Source organism: Cupressus sempervirens, chromosome 2, assembly GCF_028749045.1.
Source record: "Cupressus sempervirens isolate cs-2001-9-10 chromosome 2, ASM2874904v1, whole genome shotgun sequence".
NCBI classification, from domain to species: domain Eukaryota; kingdom Viridiplantae; phylum Streptophyta; class Pinopsida; order Cupressales; family Cupressaceae; genus Cupressus; species Cupressus sempervirens.
Genome location: NC_143119.1, coordinates 134079158 through 134103652, shown reverse-complemented (window position 1 = coordinate 134103652; position 24495 = coordinate 134079158). Strand labels below are relative to the sequence as shown.

At 34.0% G+C, this 24495-nt stretch overlaps 1 protein-coding gene across 1 annotated transcript; it reads right to left on the bottom strand.

Moving 5' to 3' along the window:
* Positions 1-717: 717 nt before the first annotated feature.
* Positions 718-1939, bottom strand: LOC149571398 (expansin-B3-like). Its single transcript, XM_089809062.1, has 5 exons — positions 1804-1939; positions 1555-1667; positions 1282-1466; positions 1056-1185; positions 718-912 (listed from the first exon to the last, which is right to left on the bottom strand). Exons 1-5 carry the CDS (start codon positions 1937-1939, stop codon positions 718-720), a joined length of 759 nt encoding a protein of 252 aa, XP_089665188.1.
* Between the last annotated feature and the right edge of the window lie 22556 nt (positions 1940-24495).

Genomic DNA, 24495 nt, shown 5'->3' with positions numbered 1-24495 from the left:
CTTCAGCATTTATATCTAGCATCTTCCTTTGTCATACAAGCTTTTACATCTTGGTCATTTAATGAGAGGGTCATTTTTTAAAAGAAAATTTGCACCATATAAATGGTGTTAAATTTAATACATTTAGTATAGTAAATGTTTTTAAAATACATTATTAATTTTTTTAAAGATGTAATTGTGGATAGTACTATGAGTTTTTTAGACATTGTACTTATTATCTTAATAATTCATAAAACTTTATTAACATTTTACAATTTTAATTTTAAAATTATTTTTAACCAAAAACATTTTTTTATTATATCCAACAAATATATGTAACCTTGTAATATTATCATTACAAAAAGGAGTTGAAGATTTTTTTTAAAAAATTAGGTATAAATGATGAAATAGAGAAGAATACATAATGTTGTTTTCCGTAAGCTTATTATTTCTTTATGTAGGTGAGATCATACATTAACTTCCTCCATCACTAGCTTGGACATCTGAAACGGTGCCTTGCAAATCGATGGAAAATGAGTCAGGTGACTAAATGCCTCAGTTATCAAGCATAGCTATATCAACATTCCAATATTACAAATGTACTGAGATGGCACTATAGAAATGTCCAATTTATTAAGCATATTACAAGCAAAACTAAACTGAGATGTCACCATAATCTATGTAAACATGGATGATAAAGGAAGTAATATGTTGGATGGAGGATGTATTTGTTGCTAATTAGTCATAGTTAACCGTCGATGTATAATCAGCGTTGGGCTTCCAATTGCGGGGGATAACATTATATGCAGTAACTGTGCTTCCCGAAGTAAGAGTCTTCAATCTGATTGAAAATGGAGCTTTTAAGGGACCCTCATCTATAGCCCAGTTGGCACCCCATGTCTGCTTCAGTCCTTCCCATACAGTTGAGTTACTCTGCAGTCAATCAAATGATTTGAACATTATTGAGCAATCGTTTAAATCAAATTGTGGAATTTTACAATTGACATATTTTCTATCATATTTGATGATCTATCATCAAGAAAAGTAAGAGGAAGATGACTATTATAATGTGTTACCTGTTGCAAATCAACCTCTCGAAGATCACCATCTCCATCCTCATACTCAATTAACACAGAGAACCAATAATCAGTCGATCCTTCATTCACATGGAACGTAATTTTCTTTCCATGATACTTGCATGGTACCCTGCTCAATAGCATTGGAAAAAAAGAAATCTAAGAAGTGTTCATTTAGATATTATATTTGGTGATGCAATAAGAAAAAGTCTCTATTGGAAAGTACCGTTTGAATAAGATGGGCAACACTCCTACATTACGAAGATCAGAAGCTTTCGAGGGAGTAACTGCCATCCCTGAGAAAGCAGTGCCGCTAAGATCAAAATGGTTTGAAGAGCAACCTGGGCATTCATCAGTAACCACTATATTCACAGGTGTGTCCAAGCATAGGCCTTTCTTCTCACATTTCACCTAAGACCATATTTGTAATTAGCCTATAGAAACGAAATCATGAATTACCGATGGATAACATAATTAGCATGGCATTGTTTGAATATACCTGAAAGCATTCTCCACATCCTTTGCCTCCTTTGAACAAATCAGGGCTTACTGCAGTTACCCTGGATGTAAAAGGCGTTGCCTTCACAAGGCTACCGTACCCACACGCTCCGCCTATTAAATCACAATTATTCACTAAGTCATGTCATGATGCAAAAGCTTTTCTAGTATCCCTTCAACTGAGTCTAGTAGTGAAGAAGAGTACAACAAATTATATATAAGGAATCATACTGAAAAGTGGTATATTTACCCTCACTTCCATCTCCATCCGGACTGCCATACCATGTCGCAGTAGCTTGCTGCCAATCTGCATGAGCTTCAGCAACGACAAATATGTATGCAATTATCAAGCCCAACTGCACCACCATTCCCATGCAAGCGGCCATAGCCAAAATAAGGCTAGACTAGATTAGATATTGCTACTGGATGAGAAGAGCTGTGAAAATGCAAGGCAAGCTAAGAACTCTTAGTCAGTTTCGCTTCCTGTGTAGATTTTCTCCCTCTATATATAAGTGAATGTTGCCCGGTAATTGAGAACGATAAATTTAAATCTCTGCATAGATGCTTTGGATTCTGTGTTTAGTTGATCGTTATTATTAATGTAGATGTATTATTAATTGAATAAATATTAAATTTACACTCATTTTATGTACGTATGATTATAAATTTAATAATAATATTATTTAAAATTTGTCCCTATATTTAATTATATGTATATATTGATGATTAGATGCAATATACATGCACAAAAGTTATGTATAATATGCAATATTATTAACTAATGATATATCTCTAAATAATATTTATATATTTAATAGTTATTATGATTTTATTAGTATAATATTTTTACTTGTTAGGCTTATATGTGGGAGGATTTTACATTTTTTTATCAAAAATTGAGCCTTTGCCAGATTTTATATTTTCTGACAATAAATATTCTCTTTAGCAATTTCTATTTTCTACTCCTAGTAAGAAAAATCACTTTTATTTCTAATTTAATCTATAATTTATATCTTTAATTTTACCTAGAAAATCATATTTCAAAATTCTCTAAAATAAAAACTAACTTTCTAATTTATCATTAATATTTTTATACATATGCTTGAAAGTACTTTGTAGACAAAATGCATGGTTTTGAAGTTTATAGCTTTGCTAATGAGCATGGATTTGAGGATGCATGTTATGAGGGAATAAAATAAGGGCTTGGAATGTATGCTTTCAAAAATGGGGAAACTTAGTATGGGAATTGGCATTTTGGTGTCTTACATACACTTAGCACTCTAAATATTGGATTAGCCAAGGGAATCACCCATGCAAAGGTTTTGTATGCACTCTAGGTATGCTACTTCAAAATTAGGATTTATGCGAATTTCTCCAAGAAAATGTGTGAGGACATTGCTTGGGTGGATGATTCTAAAAGATGCTTCTCTACAATTAATTGAGATTTCATTGATAGAGCTTTTCTATCAAATTTCTATCCTAAATATCACTATTTTTTTAGTAGGGAGAAAAGCATGTAACAAAGAACACATTTAAAATTCTTTGAGTTGATGATAGAGTAAATAAATCTGTTGCATCTGCTAATAAAGCAAGAGTTGTGGTAGTAAAGGATGTTTGAAAAAAAATGCATGGTGATTTTTCACCACTAGAATTCTGAATCTTTAAAGTTTGTAAAGAGTTATGGGAGGTGCATTATCAAAGTCCTCTAATATACTAATGTGTGCTAGAGAAAAGGAGTTTTAGTTCATTATCTTTGATGTCCATTGTTTTCTCATGTAAATAAGAAAAAATAAAATTGTTTTTTTATCATTTTTGGCATTCCATAAGAATGAGGCACTCCAGCTTATTTTGGTATTGTTCAAGAACAAAAGTAAATTTTTCCTCAAAGTTTTCCATTATTGATTCAACTCAATCACATAAGTCACTTCAAATTTGTCTTTTAATGATTCAACTTGATCACACATGTCACTTGAAGTGAATGAAACTTATTTTAAGTAATCTAGATGGACTATGCACCCCTCAAGAATATTGAGAAAATCTTTGTTTTGTCTTAAGAGTGCTCTTGTATAGTGAAGTTGAGCTTTAATTCTTGGCCAGGAAAGATTATTATTAATAACAAAAAACTACTTTTCCACCAAGAGGTCACTCCAAAATTCATGCCAAAAATTAGCTACCTTTTACAAACCTCACAATATTTCCAAACCCATGAAAAAAAAAGGGGTAACAAATGGCGAGCAACAAAAAATAACATGAATATTAGTAATAAATTAGAAAGTTGAATGATTAAAGCTCATACTAAAGAAACTATAATTTAATCAAGATCTTAATATTGCCTTTTCTTTATTTGTTAAAAGTTTTTTGTTTTAGTATTTCTTTATTCACAAGAAAAAGATGTCAATTTAGTATTTAGATTTTGTATTAATTTTATCACTATAATATTTTTATTTTTTATTTTTTTAATGATTATGTGGTTTTAATTTTGTTATTTCCAAATCTAATAGATTTTCTATAGTTTACATAATTATGCATTACCGAGCTTAAGATTTTAGAGATTCAAAGTACATGTATATATATGTCATTTTAATTCAAAATTTGAAGTAGGTAATACTCTTAAAAAATAGAAAATTAGTATGCTAGAGTATTAATGATAAATTAACTTTAAAAAAAAAAATCAAAATATAATTTCTTATGGGCGCATTATCGCATGTACAAAAGCATGCAACTGCTAGTATATTTGAATTTACTATTAATCATAGTTATAGTTATATATTTAATTAATAATTATATGAGGCCAACTACATTATCAATATAATGAAATAGGAGAGCGCTAAAAAGGTATTAAGAAAAAGCATTAAGTACATGTATACAAAATTAGTAAGAAATATATAAAAATCACATAATATGTATTAAACTAATAAATCAACAAAAAATAAAATAGCCTATAGCACAATGGTAACTTTGAGTCTTTTAAGAAGTCTCTTGAGTTTGAGTGTACTCAATCTTATCAATTAATAATAATAATCAATCTCAACAAATAATAATAACTAACCTATAGTTAAAATGTTTAAAAGGTTTAACATCAAAGCTTTCTACACTCGCTCTTTGTTGACTTTTGTTATAGTTAGTTATCAAGCATTTTTTATGTGTTGTTGGTAAGATGTAGTTTCTTTACTAAATGTAAATATTTCCATTCATGTAACATTTTTTTAAATCTTTTTTATCATCAAGGGTGCAACATTCTTATAACTTTATCAAATCAAACATTCTATTGTACTTTCTAACAATTGTTATAGTAGAATGAAATCTTATGGACTTAGGTTGGTTTAACAGCCATTTTATAAAGCCTTTAATAGGGTGAAATTCCAAGTGAATGTTCTAAAGTCCTTTAGCCATGCACACTTTTAACAGAGTGTTAAAATCCTTTAATAGGGTAGGATCTAACAATCCTTGTAAGCCTTTAACAGGGTAGGCCTTTCATAGGGTAGATCATGAGAATGGTTAAAACATGTAACCTTAACAGGTAAACTTTATTGCTATAATAGTGAAGAGTTGTGGGTGTCATCCCCACCCTAATTTTACCTTCTCATTGGAGGGTTTCTTGGTGATCATATCTGGTGTCAAGTGTTTATGTGGATGCATTTTCTTTACATTTTATTTCTATATGTTTATGCATGCAATTATTTAAAGTTAAAAGTTTGATTGGCTAAAGTCTAGTACTTCTGATTCAACCCCTCCCCCCCTTAGAAGTATACTTCCCACTTGTAAATCCTAACAATTGGTATCAAAGCTAAGTTCTCATTAAGAGAAGCCTTATAGCTTGGAGAAAAGATATTGAGATGGAAGTCTACAAGTTGGGAAAGACCATTGAGAATCAAGAGATTGAGATACACCTCTTACTGCAACAATTGGATGAAGCCAAAAATGCCTTGAGAAGTTTGCTAAAGAAAAGAAAAGATATTACCATAGCTGAGAATGACACCCAATATAAGGAGATTAACACCACAAAGTTTTTTGCAGATGGTAACTCATGTGAGTTTGATGTAGCAATTGCAGATCTCATGGACAAGAACTGAGCACAAACTGAAGAAAAGAAATCTCAAGTTTGAGAAAGAATCACAAGCAATACTGCTATGCAAGGTGACCAAACAAAAAAAGAAAGCCATAGAGGATAAGGCCATGATTGAAGAAGACAAAAGAATCTTGTCAAATAGATTGGAAGAAAAAATAGCAGAGTTTTCTAGGATCTCAAACATGTAGTTGGATACCCTAAGCCAAATTATGAATACCCATCATGAGTTGAATGTTAAGGACATTGAGATAACTACATTGAAGTTACAAAATGAGCAACTACAGAATGACCGAAAAAGAGAAAAGGAGTTTTCTGAAAGCTTCAACAAGCCAAATGAAGCCATCAAGTACTTTGAGCAGCTACTGAAATCCTCTAGATCTAGTAAAAACACATTAGGTTTGGGTTGTACAAGCACTGAAGAAGGAGAGTCATTCAAGACTATTGAACAAAGGAATGATAAAGGTAAGAACTCCAAACCCACTTGCCATTCTTTTTGGTAAAAAAGGACATATAGCTAATATTTGTAGGAACAAGAATGGTAGTCAAAATGCCAAGCCAAAGAATATGACTCATTGTCACAAGTGCAACAAACAAGGTCATCAGGCACATGAATGCAAAACCAAAACCATGCATGCACCAAGATTTGAAGGACACTGCTACAATTGTCAAAAGTTTGGACACAAAGCTTTTAAATGCAGATCCAAGACCACATGGTCATCAAACAAGGAAAGAAGCCATGAAAATTCTTATAATTGGGACTACAATACAAGACATAGTTGTCATTATTATCAAGAGTATGGGCACATCCTTGAGAATTTCATAACACATTTCAGTGGAAGCTATAGCAGATGGTTAAGCCAAACTACATGCTTTAGTTGTTTGAAGACTGGTCATATTAGCAAGCACTGCCCAGTAAGATCAAAGCACCTAACTTAGACTCAAACAAGGGAAAAGGAAAAGAAGATGTTAAGCACATTAGAGGAGTGATGAATAGGACATGGAAGAAGAAAGATGGATGTAGCACATCAAATAAAGAGATCACTTCACCTAAAGGGTCAAGTAGTCATACCTCATCAAACTAAGCAAAATAAGGTATGTGGGACTAATATTTAAATGCTTCATCATAAATCAGTTCTTAGAATAAGTTAGTACTGAAAAGGAAAGATTAGCATGAATAAAGATGCAAGGTTAAATCTTCAAAGTTTTCACATTGTTGTCGAGTAAGGAAAGTTGCTTTCAAATGCCAAGTAAAATCCTAGTATATGTCGAGTTGTCTACCAAAGCCAGTTGAAGCCAAGTTAGTAGTGGCTACTGAATAAAAGAAAATTCTTATTGAAGCTGAGTAAGGGAAACTCCAGTGGATGTTGAGTGTTGGAAAATCAATGGAAGTCAAGTGAAATAAAAATTTCATAAGGAGTTGAGTGGACAGTTGTATATGCACTAAGCATTAAATGCTATGTAATGAAGGGTATAAGGTCATTTTTTTATCATTATGAACATAGAGCAAGAATGAGAAGAGCATTAAAGTGATTAGCAACTAGAGATTGAAGCTTTTATAAAGATTCTAGCAAAGATTTAGCATCATTTTGTCAATTTGAAGGTATTTCTCGTACAGAGTCACACAATTTTTACATCTTGAAACCCTAGTTTTCAGAAATGGCCTCTAGCTCTAAGAATCCAAAGGACAAGGAACCATTTGAGGTTCAATTGGTCAGTAATATTTTAGGATAATTCCTAAAGTCGCGTACAAGAATGACCCTATTGGTGCACTATCTATAATTCCACCTAAAATTGTAATGGTGCAAGATGTTAGAAAGTGTTATAATTGTAAAATTGGAGCAATTGATGATATGGAGATTCATCAGGCCTATGAAAAACTTTGTGAGAATGGAGTATTGAAGGAGGAATTTCAAATTGATGAAAGAAAGGGCTTAATCCCTGCCCTAGATTTCCCTATAGTTTTCAAGACAAAGTGGATAAGAATAGTTTTGAGTAGAATTCATGATAGATGCCTATGGTTGGAAGGTGGACCCATCAATTTGTCAAAGAGAATCATACATAAGGTAATAGGATACCCAACCCTAGAATGGCCAAAGACCCTCAGGGGTGATTCAAAAGAAGCCATTGAGAAGAACACTGGAGCAAAGTGGAATAAAAGGGGCATGACAATTGACACAATCAGAGATCCACTTGTAGAATTTTTTGTTAGGGTCATATCCCATAAATTCTACTAGTCAAGCTAATTGAATAGTGTACAATGCATTGTAGTTGATGTGAGATACAAACTTGTGAAGAAGGGTCATACATATGATCTAGTAGAACTACAACTGCAACAAAACATGGAGAACTTAGGAGCAATAAGGAGATCAAAAAGTGCTCAGTGTAAGTTTGGATCCATTTTTATATGCATATTTTTCTATGTTTAGAATGAATTCCCCTCTTATGGTACGATAAGTTGGAAAACCACTAGGTCAATAGTAGTACAAGTAAATGAGTATATACAGTAGATGGGAGCTAATTTTGAAGCCCTCGTGACAAGCAATTTTGAGGACTTTAAGAAGTCCATGAAGCAAAGACTAAGGATTCCAGTCTCCCTAGTGGATCAACATATGAATGACATTTGTTTCTTAGTTGACATTGACTACACTTATATCAAAGTAGTAGTATGTAGAGTAAGATGACTAAGGTCATTAGGATATGAGATTAACATTGATGAGGCATTAGCAACAATCACAACATTGCTTGTAGAAGAGATTGATAAAAGTGCAAAACCTTTTGGAACTTTTGATGTTGTAAAATCTAAGGTAGAGATGGAGTTGAAAAATACTTCAACCCTAAATAAAAAGGACAAATTGGTCAAGAAGCTTAAAGAAAAATTTGGTGAAGGGACAGCAGAAGTAGAAGAAGAACATGAAGAAGAAGAAGAAGAAGAAGAACAAGGCCAAGAGCCCCTTACCTTGACACAAGGCATGTGAGAAGATGTTGAAAAACTGAGGAAGCACCTAACAAACTAGAGTTTAATAAAAGAAAGGAAAGGACAAAGCTAGTAGCAAAGTCAAAGAAATAGAAGGTTGCTGAGCCAAGCCCTGCAAAGCCCACTACAAGAGCAAGCACAAGGGCTACCACTCAAAAGGCCAAGGAGAAAGCCAAAGAAAAGAATAAGGAAACCGAGCAACAAGGTCTAGAGAAGAAAAGACTAAGAATAAAATATGTTGCTCAACCTGACTTAGATGAAGAGAGAAAAAAGTTAAGAGACACAAGACAATTTAGAGTGGTAAGTCATGCATTAAAATCTAATTTAGAAAACATTGGTAAAAATGTAATATATAATGATGACTTAAATGGCTTGAATAATATTGAATTTGATAGCTTAAGTAAGAATGAGTAGAACATGGTTGAAGAATTGGTTTACATCATGATGGCTGAGTTCAAGACCACTCCACTTGAACTTGACAATTCAATGCCCAAAGAGTTATATTCTATTGTTCAAAATAAATGACATTATTACTTTAATATGGAAAAAGAAATAAGAGAGTCTACATTGGCTCAATTAATGCCTGAGCTCACAAAAGGGAAAATAATCAAGGCCAATAAGAAGCATGGAAGAAAATTTACACCCAAATATAGAGCCTTCAACATTCCTCAAAATAAGATTGAAGATGTTGTCAAAAAGTTCACTCAAATATGGAAATTGATTTATGGCCTCACAATTGTCAAAGAAGGAGAGGAAGATCCCTTTGAGGGAAGAAAAAAATGGAGAAGAAGATGACAATGATAAGGAAGGTGAAGGTGAAAAAGGAAAGGTAGATGATATAGTGGAGGAGAAAACTCAAAAATATGATATGGAAACTACTGAAGAATAGCAAACCGAACAAAGTGTGCAAGACACACAATTGCCACCTCCAAGTCCTCCACATGACACATCCACACTTACAAATATAGTAAAAGTGAAGGATGTTCCTGAAAACTCTGGTCAGAACATCAATCCATTGACTGCAGAGGATCTTTAAAAGATCCTTGACCAATCAACTCTACCAGCTCAATTATGCAGTAATCCAATACTGGTCAGTGTAGTTGAGTTGCAGAAAGTGGTAGTTAACTTGACTAGGGATAAGATGGAAACACAAGAAACATCTTCTATCATCACTATAGCTATGAGTGGACAACCCAAAGAGAAAGCTTCACAAGATACATTGGCTAAGGTTGACTCCATAGTTAAAATCACTACAACTATCGAGGAGCCAGCAAAGGACCAAATAGGATAGGTGGATACTTTTGTTCCTACTACACAAGTAAAAGGTGCACCACCATAGATAATAGTAATTGACCAAGGAAGATCAAAGGAGGAGGAGACCCCAAAAGAAAAGGAGCAAGAAGCAATTCAAACTTTGGTTAATCTGCTAACCACTGGGACTCCTACAAGAATGCCTCAAAAGTGAAGTACTGAAGCAATACCACTTCAAATTTCAGCACCAAGCTCAAGCTCTATAAAGGTTGCAAGGGTACTTCACTATCGAGACCCTATATTAGATGAAGAAATAGTCATTCCAAAGTATGACTATGCAATGAACATTGATCATATCAATGAAGTGCCAGAGGCACTAGAGAGGAAGAAGAAGTAGGAAATAATGAAAAATGAGTATAAGAAAAGGAAAAAACTAATTGGGATCAAAGACATCTTTTTAGATACATTTAGGTTGCAAGCACCTGATGAAACAAAGCCAATATTGGAACAACTATCAGAAGTTGTTGAGTAGATGACCAATGAAGACCAGGAGACAAATGTAAAACTCATGGAATAGTTAGAAAAGAAGTTTCAAGCAAAGGTGAATGAAAGAATATCTAGTGAGATAGCACTTTCACATGTAGAACTGGCTAAGAAACTAGATAAAGTGAAAGAAGTACTTGAGAATATCTTTTCATTGTACTCAAAATTGTGTGATCCTTCCATTTTCACATAGGAAACTAGCTAGAGAAAAATGAGCTTGGAAAGGAACTTGATGATATCTAGCATGCAACTGCCAAAATATCTAGCTCAAAGTGAGAAGCACTTTAACACAATGCTTCACACACAAAAGGAACTAGTTGTATTAACAGTAGAAGAGGCTAACACTAGAGCAAAATTAATTTAGATTCAATCCACCCTAACCCCTCACATGGAGATTTTAAAGAAAGAACTAATGTACGCAAAAGATGTGATAAAGAAATATCCAAATCTTTCAACATTAGATGGCTTAGTTCACCTTGCAGTAGATACAACTATACAAATCAAATCCCTAGAAGTTGCAATACAAAACTAGGCTGTTGCTCTAAGAATTGTAATAGAAGTTAACGAAACCTTCTTGGAAAAATATTGAGTTAGTGTATAGACCCTTTGATATAAGTGTCAAAAGGGGGAGAAATTGTAAAAAGGGGGAGAAAAATCAAAAATCCAAAAGGACACTTAATCTACAAGGGGATACATGTGAAAGGGGAAGCTATAATAAAAAGGGGGGTGATAAAATAAATAGAGAAAAGAAAGGAGAATAGAAAAATAGGAAACATGGCATAACAGGTTATATCAGATAAAGAGTATCAAAATTCAGAATTCAGAATAAAGACAAGGAGTATCAGTAGAGGCAAATCAATCTACTTAAAGAGATTTTGGATACATTTCCATTCTTTTGATTTCCCTTTTTCTTCTTGAAATACTTCTTCTTACCCTTATAAGAGTTTTTATTAAGAACATGAAGTTCTTCATCTTCTATTTTCGGTTTCCCTCATTTCTTTAGTTTTCTAGATTCCTCTTGAAGATAATCATTCTTAAGTCTATTAAAGTCTATAAGATTATCTCTGGCACTTATTCCTTGTGCAAATATCTCCCATGAATCTTGGAATCTATGTATAGCCATAAGTGTTAATTCTATGTCACTAATAGTGGTTCCTATACTTGATAGTTCATCTCTAATTTCAACAACTCTTAGGAAGTAAGAATTTATCAATTCTCTTTTCTTTATCTAAATGTGGTTTAGTTTCCTTTTCAATGTGACAACCCTAGTTGCATTGTTTACTTCATATGCATTTCCTAATGTATTCATCATATCAAAGGCAGTTTGATGTTTTGTAAGTATAGGTATGATATCATTTTTAACTCCATCTAAAATTATTTGAGTGACTTTTCTATTTCCTCTACTCCAGAAAGATTTGTGAGGTTCAACTAGAGGTTGTTTGGATGCTCCATCAACAAATTGTTTTACATTATTCTCTTCAAGAATCATCATGATTCTAAATTTCTAGGCTTCAAAGTGTTCTTTCCCATCAAACCTGTCCTTGGGCCTGATTGTGTATGCCATTGAAAATAGAAGATAGATGCCAGCTATATATGGAGTTTGATAATTGAATTTTTCAGAGCCTAGGTTTGACTACCAAAGCTCTGATACCATGTAAATATTCAGTGGTTGATCCTATTTTAGGGTACATTTCCATAGTTGGAGGCTTCTTCAGTTCTTCACTAGGTTACCTCTTTTTGGGGGAGGGTTTTTCCCGCGTGGTTTTCTCTTGTTCCCCATTTTCAGAGGTTGCATCTTTTGCATTGTACATGGGTACCTAAAATGGCCTCGTTGCCGAGACCCATTCTGCATTTCATCTTAGTTTTGTGAGCTTAAGGCATTTCCCTAAGTTCCACTTAAAGGTGGGTGTTAGAATAAATAATTAATTTACTAATTATTTATTCTATTTACTTAAGCTTACTTAGGTAAATGCATTTATTTATTAGTTGTAGTCTAGGAGTTAGTTATAAGTTATTGACAATAAGGGAGTTTACTTATCCTCTCACATTGTTCGAGGACTTCCCACCTTATGTGGATGTATGCTTAGTTGTCACACTTATCTCCTAGCATCTTCTAGCTTGTTCTAGAAGATTCCTAGAGCTCTTTATATTCGGGCTCCCTCTTTATATCACATAATCACTTTTCATTGTATATTGTAAATACATTTTCATTATGTTTCAATATCTTGTGGTCTCTCATGTCCGTTTAGGGTTTTTCCCTTGCTCCATGCTCTTCCTCTCCTTGGCTTCTCTTTGATAGGTTTTAGCATGCAGGTGATCTTGGGCATCTCCGGAGTTGGCTTTTTTCAACTCCAACAATAAATTTCCAATTGTAAATTTGCAACAATGGCTACACTTTATGATGCAATTAAGAAAAATCTTATCTCTAGCTACTACTCAATCTTTGAAAATGAATTAGATTTAATTAGATATTTATTGCCTGTGATGAACTTGTTGTCTCTAGCAAGATAGTGTTTAATGCTTTGCACATGTTGTTGGTGTTAGAAATAGGGAATACTAGGTGGGAGAATAAGTATTCCAACATGTTTTTCCTAAATATGGATATTAAAAACTAACCTCAAACTTGTATAAATAAACAAACTAAAAAGTAATAATAAGAATTCCATTAATAAACTCAAAAGAACATATTTTTTAAACCATGGAACCCCAGCCCTTGCCAAGAGAAAATCTCGATGAAGATAGTATCCAAAGAAAATTCCACTAATCAGAAGAAAGGTTTTTACTATTTTAGAATTCTATCGTGTATGTCATTGTAAGACGACTATTTCTTCTTAGAGGCATCAACCCTATTAGGAGTTGTATTACAAATTGGGTGAGCTCACTTCGCTTACAATAATATACAACTTTACAAGTAGTATAATATATTACCAAAACTATGATTGTGTTGATATCTCAAATGTCAGATTAGTCCTCTATTGTCCCTTTCATCCATGTAGGAACATAAACCTTTTGTCTACTCTCACCATCAAAATAACATCTACTCAACATCCATAAGGTGTGAATTTCATTATCATACCATGGTATAAGCATTAACATCTTTTCTTAAACAATTTTTTTTTTCATTTATAAACTTTTATTTTTTGAGTCATCCTTGTACTTTCTCAACACGTTATCAAAACTTAATTTAATCTCTTCATAGCTAAGGGATAAAATTCAAGATGTTGTCTCTACCTCAAGCCAAGTCCTTGATTTGACAAGTTAAATCAATTCCTTGGCCAAAATGATCATACTGTTCCATATGCTCTATTTCTATGATAGTAAAATGTCAATAAAATTTCCCTACAAAATATGCGCACAACAAAAAATTGTCTTAAGAGGCCTTGGATATATCAATTATATTTTCCATACTAATATTCCCCAAAATCATAATTATGTAATTGTTACCAATGAAGCTCACCAAAAGAAACAATCTATTTGTTCACTAATTTCTTGAGTATTTCTTAGACATATTTCTTTATAAGAGTGTACCAAAGGGAACATGTCTTAACTGTTCTTACCTATGCATAATGTTTCCACTAATGAAACCACCTATGAATTCAATTCAACCACCAACAATCTCCCACATTGGCATTGATGAAAACATTGTGAAAAATTGGCTAAGTAAGAAAAGTTATTTTCAAAAATTTGAAACTTAACAAACTTTGGCTTTGTATGGCCATGCAAAATATTGATCATTTTTATGTATATAATACTTGCATATATGATGCTCTACACTCCATACTCCTCATTTGGTTATACTTTCATTCTTGTATTTTTACTCCTCCTTTATATACAATTGTTTCTCCCTTTAGCAACCTTGCCCTTATACATTTTTTATTGCCTTCAATTTCTTTTTGACATCAATGGAAAAGGTAAGTAATATATACATGTACAAATTGTGTCTCCAAGCTTCTCTCTAATCCTAAAATCTTGTATGAACTAAGAAATTCCTTTCTCAATATCTTGATTTATGCTTCACGACTATTCTTTATAGATTCAACTACATTTACTACTACACATATTCCATATGAAACAATTTATGATCCATTTATGTCCATAGAAACTCCTTTAACACCTCATTCATGAGCCTCATGAAAATACTTGGTGTATTGGTTAGCCTAAAAGACATGACTAACCACTTGTACAATCATTCCCTTTTCTAAAAGTTTGTCTTCACTTATCTCCTTCTCTTATTTAAATATTATGGTACCCACTCTTCGTATCTATCCTTATAAAATACATAGCTCCACACAAATAGTCCACAATATCATCCATCCTTGGCAATGGAAATATGTACTTGATTGCAATCTTGTTGATAGCTCAAGAATTTGTACACATCCTCCATTTTGCATTCTTCTTTTGTGTTAATACTGTTGGTACAACATATGGGCTCAAACTATTTCCAATCAACCCCTTTTGCAAAACTCATGAACTTTTCTATTTAACTCCTTACTTTCTATTAGTGTCATTCTATACATTGCCTTGTTTGGAAAATTGGCACTTGGGACAAAGTCCATCTAGTGACTAGTCTTCCTTTCTAGGGATAATCCATTGGGCACATTATTTGACATGATATCAAGAAGCTCTCCGAATAAATTTGCAACTTCTATAGGTACCTCCACTACTTCTTATTTACCATTTTCAAGATTATAGTAAAACACATGTGCTCATGCTTCATACCTTAGAGAAACTTATTTCTATCAATAAAGCATATTCTAGTAGAACTACATACCTTTTTTTATTTCTCTTACAATTGCTTCAACTTATGTTTCACTCCATCCTTGGTTAGACTGGAGGTATTTTCTCTCCCATCATGTACACCATGCCTATCAAACTACCATGGCCTACCCAACAACATGTGACATATGTATAAACACCCAAAAATTAGCAAAGACCTAAATCATGCAATTCTAACCAATCAGTGAAAATTAAAGAGAAAATCAAAAGAAACACAATAGAATTTCAAATCAAAAAACACATTAGGTCATTAATCATCTATCAAATCAACAAGACCTAAATCAACTTTAAAAGAGGAGAAAAATAATTTAAATTCATACAATGAAATTAAAAAAGAGAGGAAGAAAAATACAAAGTGTTGACAATAAATAAGACATTTATTAAATCAACTAAATCATTTATCCTCACAAAATTGAAAATCTCCCTTTTTCATTTTAAAATAATTAGAAATATCCTCAATTATCCTCAAAACCAAGTCTATTGGACTCTTCCTCCTAGTCTCTTATGAGATATTTTCACTTTCACTTTCACCCATTAGTCAAAGGTGAAAATCCTAATTCTTACCCCAACCCCTTCCAAAATCCTATAAATAGGACAAAAATTCAAGAGCCAAAGGACCCAAGTCTTAGGCATCTGCACTGTAGGAACATTTTGATTCATCATTTTAGCATTATCATCTTAGCGAGTTCATAGCATTTTAGTATTACTTTTATGTTATTTAGCATCATTTATTGCATGTTAGATTGTTGCATATCCATTTTGATAGCATATAATCTCCATTATAGTCATAGATCTTGCATGCATTCTTATAGATCTACATTTTTATCATACTCCCATTCTAGAACTATCACTAAGATTCCAGTCTGGGAGTTATTTTAGCAGTTGTAGTTAGGGAAACATGAGACACTCATAGAGATTACATTCTAATGATGATATCTTGAGTCTATTCTAGTTCATTGTTAGTCTATTTGCATTCTACATTAAGGTTTCATGAATACACATTCACACCATGTACAAATTGGTGCCCACTATAGGGCTCGGCTAAAAGCCTCTCTATTTTCAAAATTTTCAGTTTAATCTTTCATTTCTAGTGTAGATTGATGTTTATAGCTATTCCTTTATACAGATCTGATCGAATACAAGTTCTAAAATGTTTGGGAGGCCTCATATCAATAAGAACAACATTCCAAAGTCTTCCCCAATCACACAAGGGCCAAATCTGAATCTTTTGACACTTCTAAGCTCTATTTTAACGATTTTGAGAGATATTCTGATGCTTATGAACTTTTTTTTAATACATTTAATTATTTTGTAGTGCATATACATAATTTTGTAATGCATTTACATAATTTTGTAATGCATATACATCTTTCTATAGCACTTTTGAAGAATACTGTAATGCATATGATCATTTCTAAGGCACATATGAAGTGTTTTATAGTGTATTTTATTTTATTATAGTGCATGTGCCAGTTTAAATAGTGCATATAAGGCTTTTTGTAAGACACATGAGAATTTATGTAGCACATCTGGTAAAAATTATAGTTTCCTAAATCTAACTTCCAAATTTGAATATTGCTAGCTTACAGGTTCCTTCTGGGTTAATGAAAAAGCTCTCAGATTGTAGATAGTGCACAACAAGAATAAAGACCCTCATAAATGCACCTAGCCTTTGCTAGCTTTGAATCAGGTAAGTGGACCTTAGCTCTTGTCAATATTAAGTGTGGCATTTCAAAGTTCCACACATAGCTTAATAGAAGTGTTTAATCTCATTGATCCAAAATAGAAGTAGGCCTATGTTCTTAACTCTTTTGAGTTGATTAGAATGCTCGACCTTCTAGAAAGATTGGTTATGATTGAATAAAGAAAGATTCCACACATAGCATAACTAGGAGCCCCTCTATCTCTAGCAGTATAAGGGTTGGTGATTAAACCTTTGTGTCTATTGTGTTTAGGGAGCCAAAATAGTAGGGATATTCTCTCACTCTCCTCGAGTGATCAGATTTCCAAACCTATTTGTGACTTTCATTTTCTACTTTTCACTAGGTAGGATTATCTAGCCATAGAAAGGCTACCTCCTGAGTTGCTTTAGCAAGGCTGGTGAGAAGGATTGCCTCCCAATCTTGTATTCCTAATTGAATGCAAGCCACTTATATTCAAAATATAGCCTTCCTCAAGTAGTCCCATAAGGGATTGCGCAAAACCTCCTTAACATTGGTAGAAAGCTCTCTATCATAAGAGAGGTAAATCTAAACTTGGTTAAACACTAAGACCCACTAGTCACCGACTTTAGATAACCTTTTTAGGAAGTCATTTTCTTCCACTTACTAGGTGCATATGGTTTTACATTTTTTTATTATCTTACTACTATTGTGCTTGGAAGTTCTTTAAACTTAATAACAAACACTAGTGTAGACCACAATCCTTTCAAAAAGAAGAACTTCAAACCAGTATCAAGAAACCAAGTCCAAGACAAAGACATTGCTGAACAACCCTGAAAGTAGTGCATATACTACATAAAATAGTGCTTTTGAACATCCCTATAACATTCTTGATCTTTATTATAACTCATATTCCGATTGAACAACAAATATGAGCCTTAAAACAATGCATTTTCCCAGCAGAATGATGCATCTAAATCATTACACAACACATGTAACAATTAGAATAGTGTGTATGAGCATTAAAATAGTGCATATGATCAATTAAACAATGCATCTGACTAAACATGTGACGCATCTAAGAAAAAACATAAAATAGAGGCCATCTGCATGCATAATAATTACAAACAAATGACCAATTTGGATACCCTTTTCCTTGCTAGTATTTCACAAAGTCAGAGAAATTTCATATCTGACCAAAAATATCTTTTTGAAACAAGCAGAGCTACAAAAACCATTATCAACTCAATAGTTATCATCGCTTCCTCTCATACATCAAGCCAGAAATGTTTGGAGACACACATCCATCCCTTACCTAATTTCACCAAAGTGAATCTCATCCTATCAACATTGGCAAATGCCTTGTTAAACCTAGCTTGTTACTATAGAAAAATTGTCAATGAAAACTCTTACATTTTAAAAATGCTTAGGAACTAAAGGAATCCAACTCACATTTCATGCCTCTTCATAAAAAAAGTACAACTACAAAATTGAAGTGATTGCCTATATGAGTGAGTGATAGAATAGATAGCAAAACCATCAAGCACACAAGACCTCTAAATCTCCTCAAGCCCACTATAGCAATAGATTGCTCACAGAATGCAGTTATTCACAAGTCACCCTTGTTCAATCAAAACTCAAAATCTGTAGCCACAATGGGTTCATCTAACATATTGGATGATAGAAGTATTGAAACTATGATTAAATATTTCCAACAAAATCCTAAGCTTGTTGACATCATGGACAAGATACTCAAGAAATATAAGGAATTTTATATACTAGCATTAGCAAAACAAGGTGTAAAATTACCATCTAACTTTGATGTGACTAACTTTAAATGAGACAAAGAGGAGTCACCCTTAGATGTTTTCACACAAAAACTACAAGACCTACAAATGGAAATGAAAAGAATGAAGACGGGAAGAACACAACTCACAGAATTTAGCCTCAAAAAGGTATGCCCTCTCCCCTTTGATAAGAACATTACCTTCATGTCTTTCCCACAAAATGTACAAATTCCAAAGTATGATAAATATTTTGGCACATCAAATTTACAAGACCACTGCAGACAATTATATACCGTAATTATGAAATTTTTCTGTGACATGATGTACCTGATGCGACTACTTCCTAGAAGCCTTGGTGGGCAAGCCATGGAGTGGTTATCAAAACCTTTGACCAACTATCTTCCATATTCATCTCCCAATATTCCTACAATATTGAAAGGGAAGTTACAATGATTGACTTATGCGACATGAAACAATTTTCTAGTGAGTCATTCAAAACTTTCTTACAATGATGGAGACACATGTTTGCTAAGTATCACAAAGATATACCTGACAAAGAGAAGACTGATATCTTCATTAATAGTCTCTCCAAACCAATGAATTACTGGCTCTAACTCCAAGGGCCCAAAGTTTTCAAAACTACCTTAGAAAATGTTGCTAAGGTGAGAGAGACCTTACTAAATAATGACATCATTAAACTATCAAAAGATGGTAAGGGCTTTTTGAACAACTCCACACAGACTCACAATTCCTTCAATCGGGCCACCAATTAACAAAAGTCATGGTGGAAAAACAAAAAAAAGAATATTTTTAATGATGGGATGGTCAAAGAAAACCATGTCAAACCACAAACCCAATCCCATCTAAACCAATCATATCCTATTGTCAACAACACTAACCCAAACACACCCCAACAAGACAATGTCTACCCATTCTTTCGACACAATGCAGAAACCCCGTTAATGACCAATCAACAAGTTGCTTACAATCAAGCTCCCCCTCCCCATAGATATCAATCCTCCAATATACCCAAGGTGTATACTCTTATTGGGGTGTCTTACGAGAGTGCCTTGCAAACCCTCTTGGTTGATGAGCTTATTATACTTTTTGAGGCCAAATCCTATGAACCCCAAGTCAAACTAAAATGGTGGAATGATAGGAACATTTTTGCCTACAATCAAAATAGGGGGCATTTAACAAAAAATTGGTTTTCCCTTAAGGGGGAAATCCAAAAATTAATCAATGATGGGGTCATCAAAGTAAACAACCTTAGCAATAATAAAGACCATACAACCTTCAAGAACCCCTTCATGAGTCATGAAAAGGGTGAATCATCCAAAGCCAATGATAACACACCCCCTCACACTAAGGTTAATTACGTCCATTATTATGACAACACCATTAACATGATTTTTCAGCTTTGATGACACTATAAATGTCATCATAGTTAAAGATAAAAACAAAAAATGATCCTCACACACCATTACCCAAGGCCAAGCCTCTAAATTTATCCTACCAAGACCTATGAAAAATCCCAATCATGCAGCTACAAGCTTCTCCTTGCTTGAGTACAACCTGCTCAACCAATTACTTAACACTTCAGCCCATATCTCCATTTTTAAACTATTATAGATTTCCCCAAAGCATAAATAAATAATCACTAAAGCCTTCACACTGAATGACCTGAATGTGAGTAGATCTCAGAACATGGTTGGTAACCTAGTTTCCCCTCATTGCATATCTTTTTTAGCCCAAGATGACATGTTAGTCATCCAGCCATAGAACTCTCCTTTGCATATTGAAGTCTTTATCCATAGAAACAAAGTTAAGCGAGCATTGGTTGATGGTGGAGCAAGCCTCAATATTTGCACACCCAATTTAGTAAAAGACCTAGGGTATATAGAAGATGTTGTTGACCCAAGAAATAAAATTACCATCAAAGCTTACGACAACGAGGAAAGATCCTCCAAATACATGGTTATTTTGCCAATCAAAGTAGGACTAGTTGTGAAAGAGACTATTTGTTAGGTCTTAGACCTATAATTAACTTATAATATCCTATTGGGAATGTTGTGGATTCATGACATGCAGGTTGTTCCTTCCACTTATCATCAATGTCTTAAATTTCCTTACATGGGTCAAGAGGTGACCATACCAGGGGATCAACACTTTGCCCAATATTGTAATTCCCTTGTCCCTCACAATAGGGAAGAAATTGGCACACCAATAGATGACATCAGCCAATCCACAACTACAGACACTTCATGCTCTACCGACTGAAACAATAACCACTCATCAATGTCAACTAAGGGTAAAGAGAAAGTGGGATGTCCAGGTCCTTTTATTCCTTCACCATCATCATCTAAAGACCCTAAATGGTCACACTACAAAGAAATGGATAGATTGATGAAAGAATTTTATAGAAAATGTAAATTGCATCGCAAAGGGGTGGGAAAGTGCTCTGTCTCCCTATTTGATCCCTCGCTTTCTCTAAGATCTCATAAAAACTGTCATCCACCAAGCCTTATCATGCACATTTTATCAAAGGAAGTAGCATACCTCCAAACTCAGTGGCAAAAATTAGTCAAGAAAACATTGAAATCTCCCCCCACCTACATAGAAAATATTTTGACCAAATGAAAAAGATGGGATACACGGGAGATGGTCCTTTAGGGAAAGGGACAGGCATTATTGAACCTTTAATGGCACAATTCAAGTCCAACAAGTCCAAAATGGGGGTAGGATATGATGAACAAGATAGGACACAAGCCTCTTCTGAAAGCTCATCCTAAGCATAGTGATTCCTCCTCTTCCACCCTAGCATGGGTGCCTAAACAAAAGGATGGTTATAGCTAGAAAACAATTGACATAATAAAAGTGAATCTATCCCTCTCAGGTTCATATCCCATGAAAGAACCATCTATAAACACCTCTAATAATGAAGATAGCGATGATTCCATTAAATGGGAATTTGAGTCATTGTCCAAGGAGTCTCTTCACGATAAAGAATGTGATGTAGTTCACATTTCCACACCTAACAGTTTGGCTACACAAGTAACAACCTCTAGTCTGAGACCCACTTCACCAAGAATCAAGATACAACAAAGTAGCTTAGAAGATGATGAACATGTTGAAGGGTTTCAATTTCAAACCCTATTCCCTGACTTATTTCTAGAAGAAGTAGAAGATGAGTACTACAAGTCTCTCACAAGCTTTACTTTTCCTGATACTCTAGAAGAATCTCATGTCATAGATCTAACTGATATAACATATGTGCCATCCAATCATGTCTTTAAACCTTGTCAAACCCTTTCCATATTATGAATCACTCCCCCTAGTCCATCCCAAACTCATTAATTGGGATACAACTAAGCCTCACTGCATCCCTAATTTTGACATTGACCATTAAGTCTTCATCTACCTCACCATGGTTGAACCATCTCATCGAAAAATAACAGAATAAAGGGATATAGTTGAGTCTGGTATCAATTACCTTAGTCACACTAGAATAGGTCAAACATTCCACAACCTCAATGATCACTACCAAGTTGTGGTTGACCTCTAGAAAAAAAATGGAAAAAAATAGAAGTGACACATCCCAAGGTGAAAACCCAATCATGGCACCCATGGATGGGGTGATTGATACTTTACCCAAATACTCTAAGGAAAGATCTTCCATCTTGATTGAACCAACTGAACCAGTCAACATTGGCATAGAGCAAGAACCAAGGGTAATTTATTTGGCATAGTCCTTAAGCACAAAGGAAAGATGGGCATTCACTCACTTCTTTAAAGAAAGATAGATAAAATTTGCATGGTCTTATGTAGACATGCCCAACTTAGACCTAAATTTAATCCTCCATCATCTCAACATTTCTTCGGAGTCTAAGCTAGTAAAAAAAAAGCTCAGAAAGATGCATCCCCATATAACTGTATTAGTCAAAGTAGAGTTAGAAAAGTTGATCAGCACCAATTTCATCTAAACTTTAGCTTATGTGTCACAGATATCCAACATTGTTCCCATATCAAAGAAGAATGGTAGCATATGCATCTACATTGATTTTTGAGATTTAAACAAAGCATGTCCCAAAGATGATTTCCCCCTTCCCAACATCGACACCATTGTCGATATAACAATAGGTCATTCCATGTTTTCACTCATGGATGGGTTTTCAAGGTATAATTAGATCTAGATAGCACCAAAAGATCAAGAGAAAACAACTTTTACTTGTGCATGGGACACATTTTGTTGGAATGTAATGCCCTTTGGGCTAAAGAACATTAGGGCTGCCTATCAATGCGCCATGACCACTATCTTTCATGATATGATGCATATCTTACAGAAGATTAGTGGATGAAATCCTTGCCAAATCCCATAGTAACAAAGAACATCTTCCCATACTAGCCAAGATATTCACTTACCTAGAAGCATTCAAAATTAGGCTCAATCCCAATAAATTCACTTTTGACATCAAATCAAGCAAGCTCCTAGGATACATTATCTTAGCCAAAGGGATAGAATTTGACCTTGAAAAGGTACAAACTATAATTAGTATGCCACCTCCAAAAAACCTGAGTTGGTTACGCTCTCTTCAAGGTAGGCTTCAATAAGTTTGTCAGTTCATTTCTCATTTGGTAGAAAAGTGTATACCTTTCACACACTTGCTACACAAGTATATAAATTTTAAGTGGGATTACTAGTGCCAGAAGGATTTTGACTTATTCAAAACCTACTTGATGAATCTACCCATGTTGGTACCTCCTATACCATAGAAACTTTTGTTACCATAAATCTTTGTAAAGGATAAATCAATTGGAGCCCTCCTGGCATAAGAAAATGACCAAGGAAAAGAACAAGCTATCTATTACATCAATTGTACCTTGGTCAATCATGAGCTTAGTTACTCTTTTATTGAAAAGGCTTGTCTAGCCATATTTTTTTCTTTCCAAAAGCTACATCACTACCTTCTACCACACAAAGTCAAGATCATATCCAAAATCAACCCCCTCAAATATCTTCTTAGAAAAACAACATTAACTAATCGATTGGCTAAATGGGTGATGATCCTAAGTAATTTCAATATTGAGTATGTTGATAGGAAGGCAATCAAAGGGTAGGCCATTACCAATCAATTGGAAGATATGCCTATAGAGAGTTCAAATCCTATCCTAGCAGATTTTCTAGATATGCACATTCTTCAGATAGAGCTAGTAATGCAAAAATTCTATTTTGATGGTTCCTACACACATCATGGATCAGGCACTGGTATCTTTTTCATCATGCCACCAGGTGTTACCATTCCTAAGTATTACAAACTACTTTTCCCCTATGCCAACAACATGGCCAAATATGAAGCTTTGGTCTTGGGTCTCAAGTTAGCTTTAGAGTGGAAACTAACAGCACCAGAGGTTTATGGATCCTCCCTATTGATCATCAATCAAGTCACCAACACTTACTAGACCAAAGATGAAAAGTTAATACCTTATAAACATATGGTTGACACAATCAAGGCATGTTTCATTCATATTACTTTTGAACAAATTCCTAGAGAGAAGAAAAGAGTAGTAGATGTTGTGGCCACCTTGGCCTCCTTACTCAAACTCCTGGAGCAACATGAGTGGTATGAGTTTGTAGTAGAAGAGGTGATTCAACCTGTGTTTGTTCAACTTGATTCCCTTATCATTTTCCATTTAGACACTACCAATTCCCTTTGGTATAACCCCATCATCATATATCTCTATGATAATACCATTCCATCTAACCTCTCACATAACAAAAAATGAAATTCCATTTGACAAACCTCATGTTACACCTTGGTGGTCTATACGTTGTATATGAAAGGTCTTGATGGTACTTTATTTAGATGTCTCAAAAAGGACC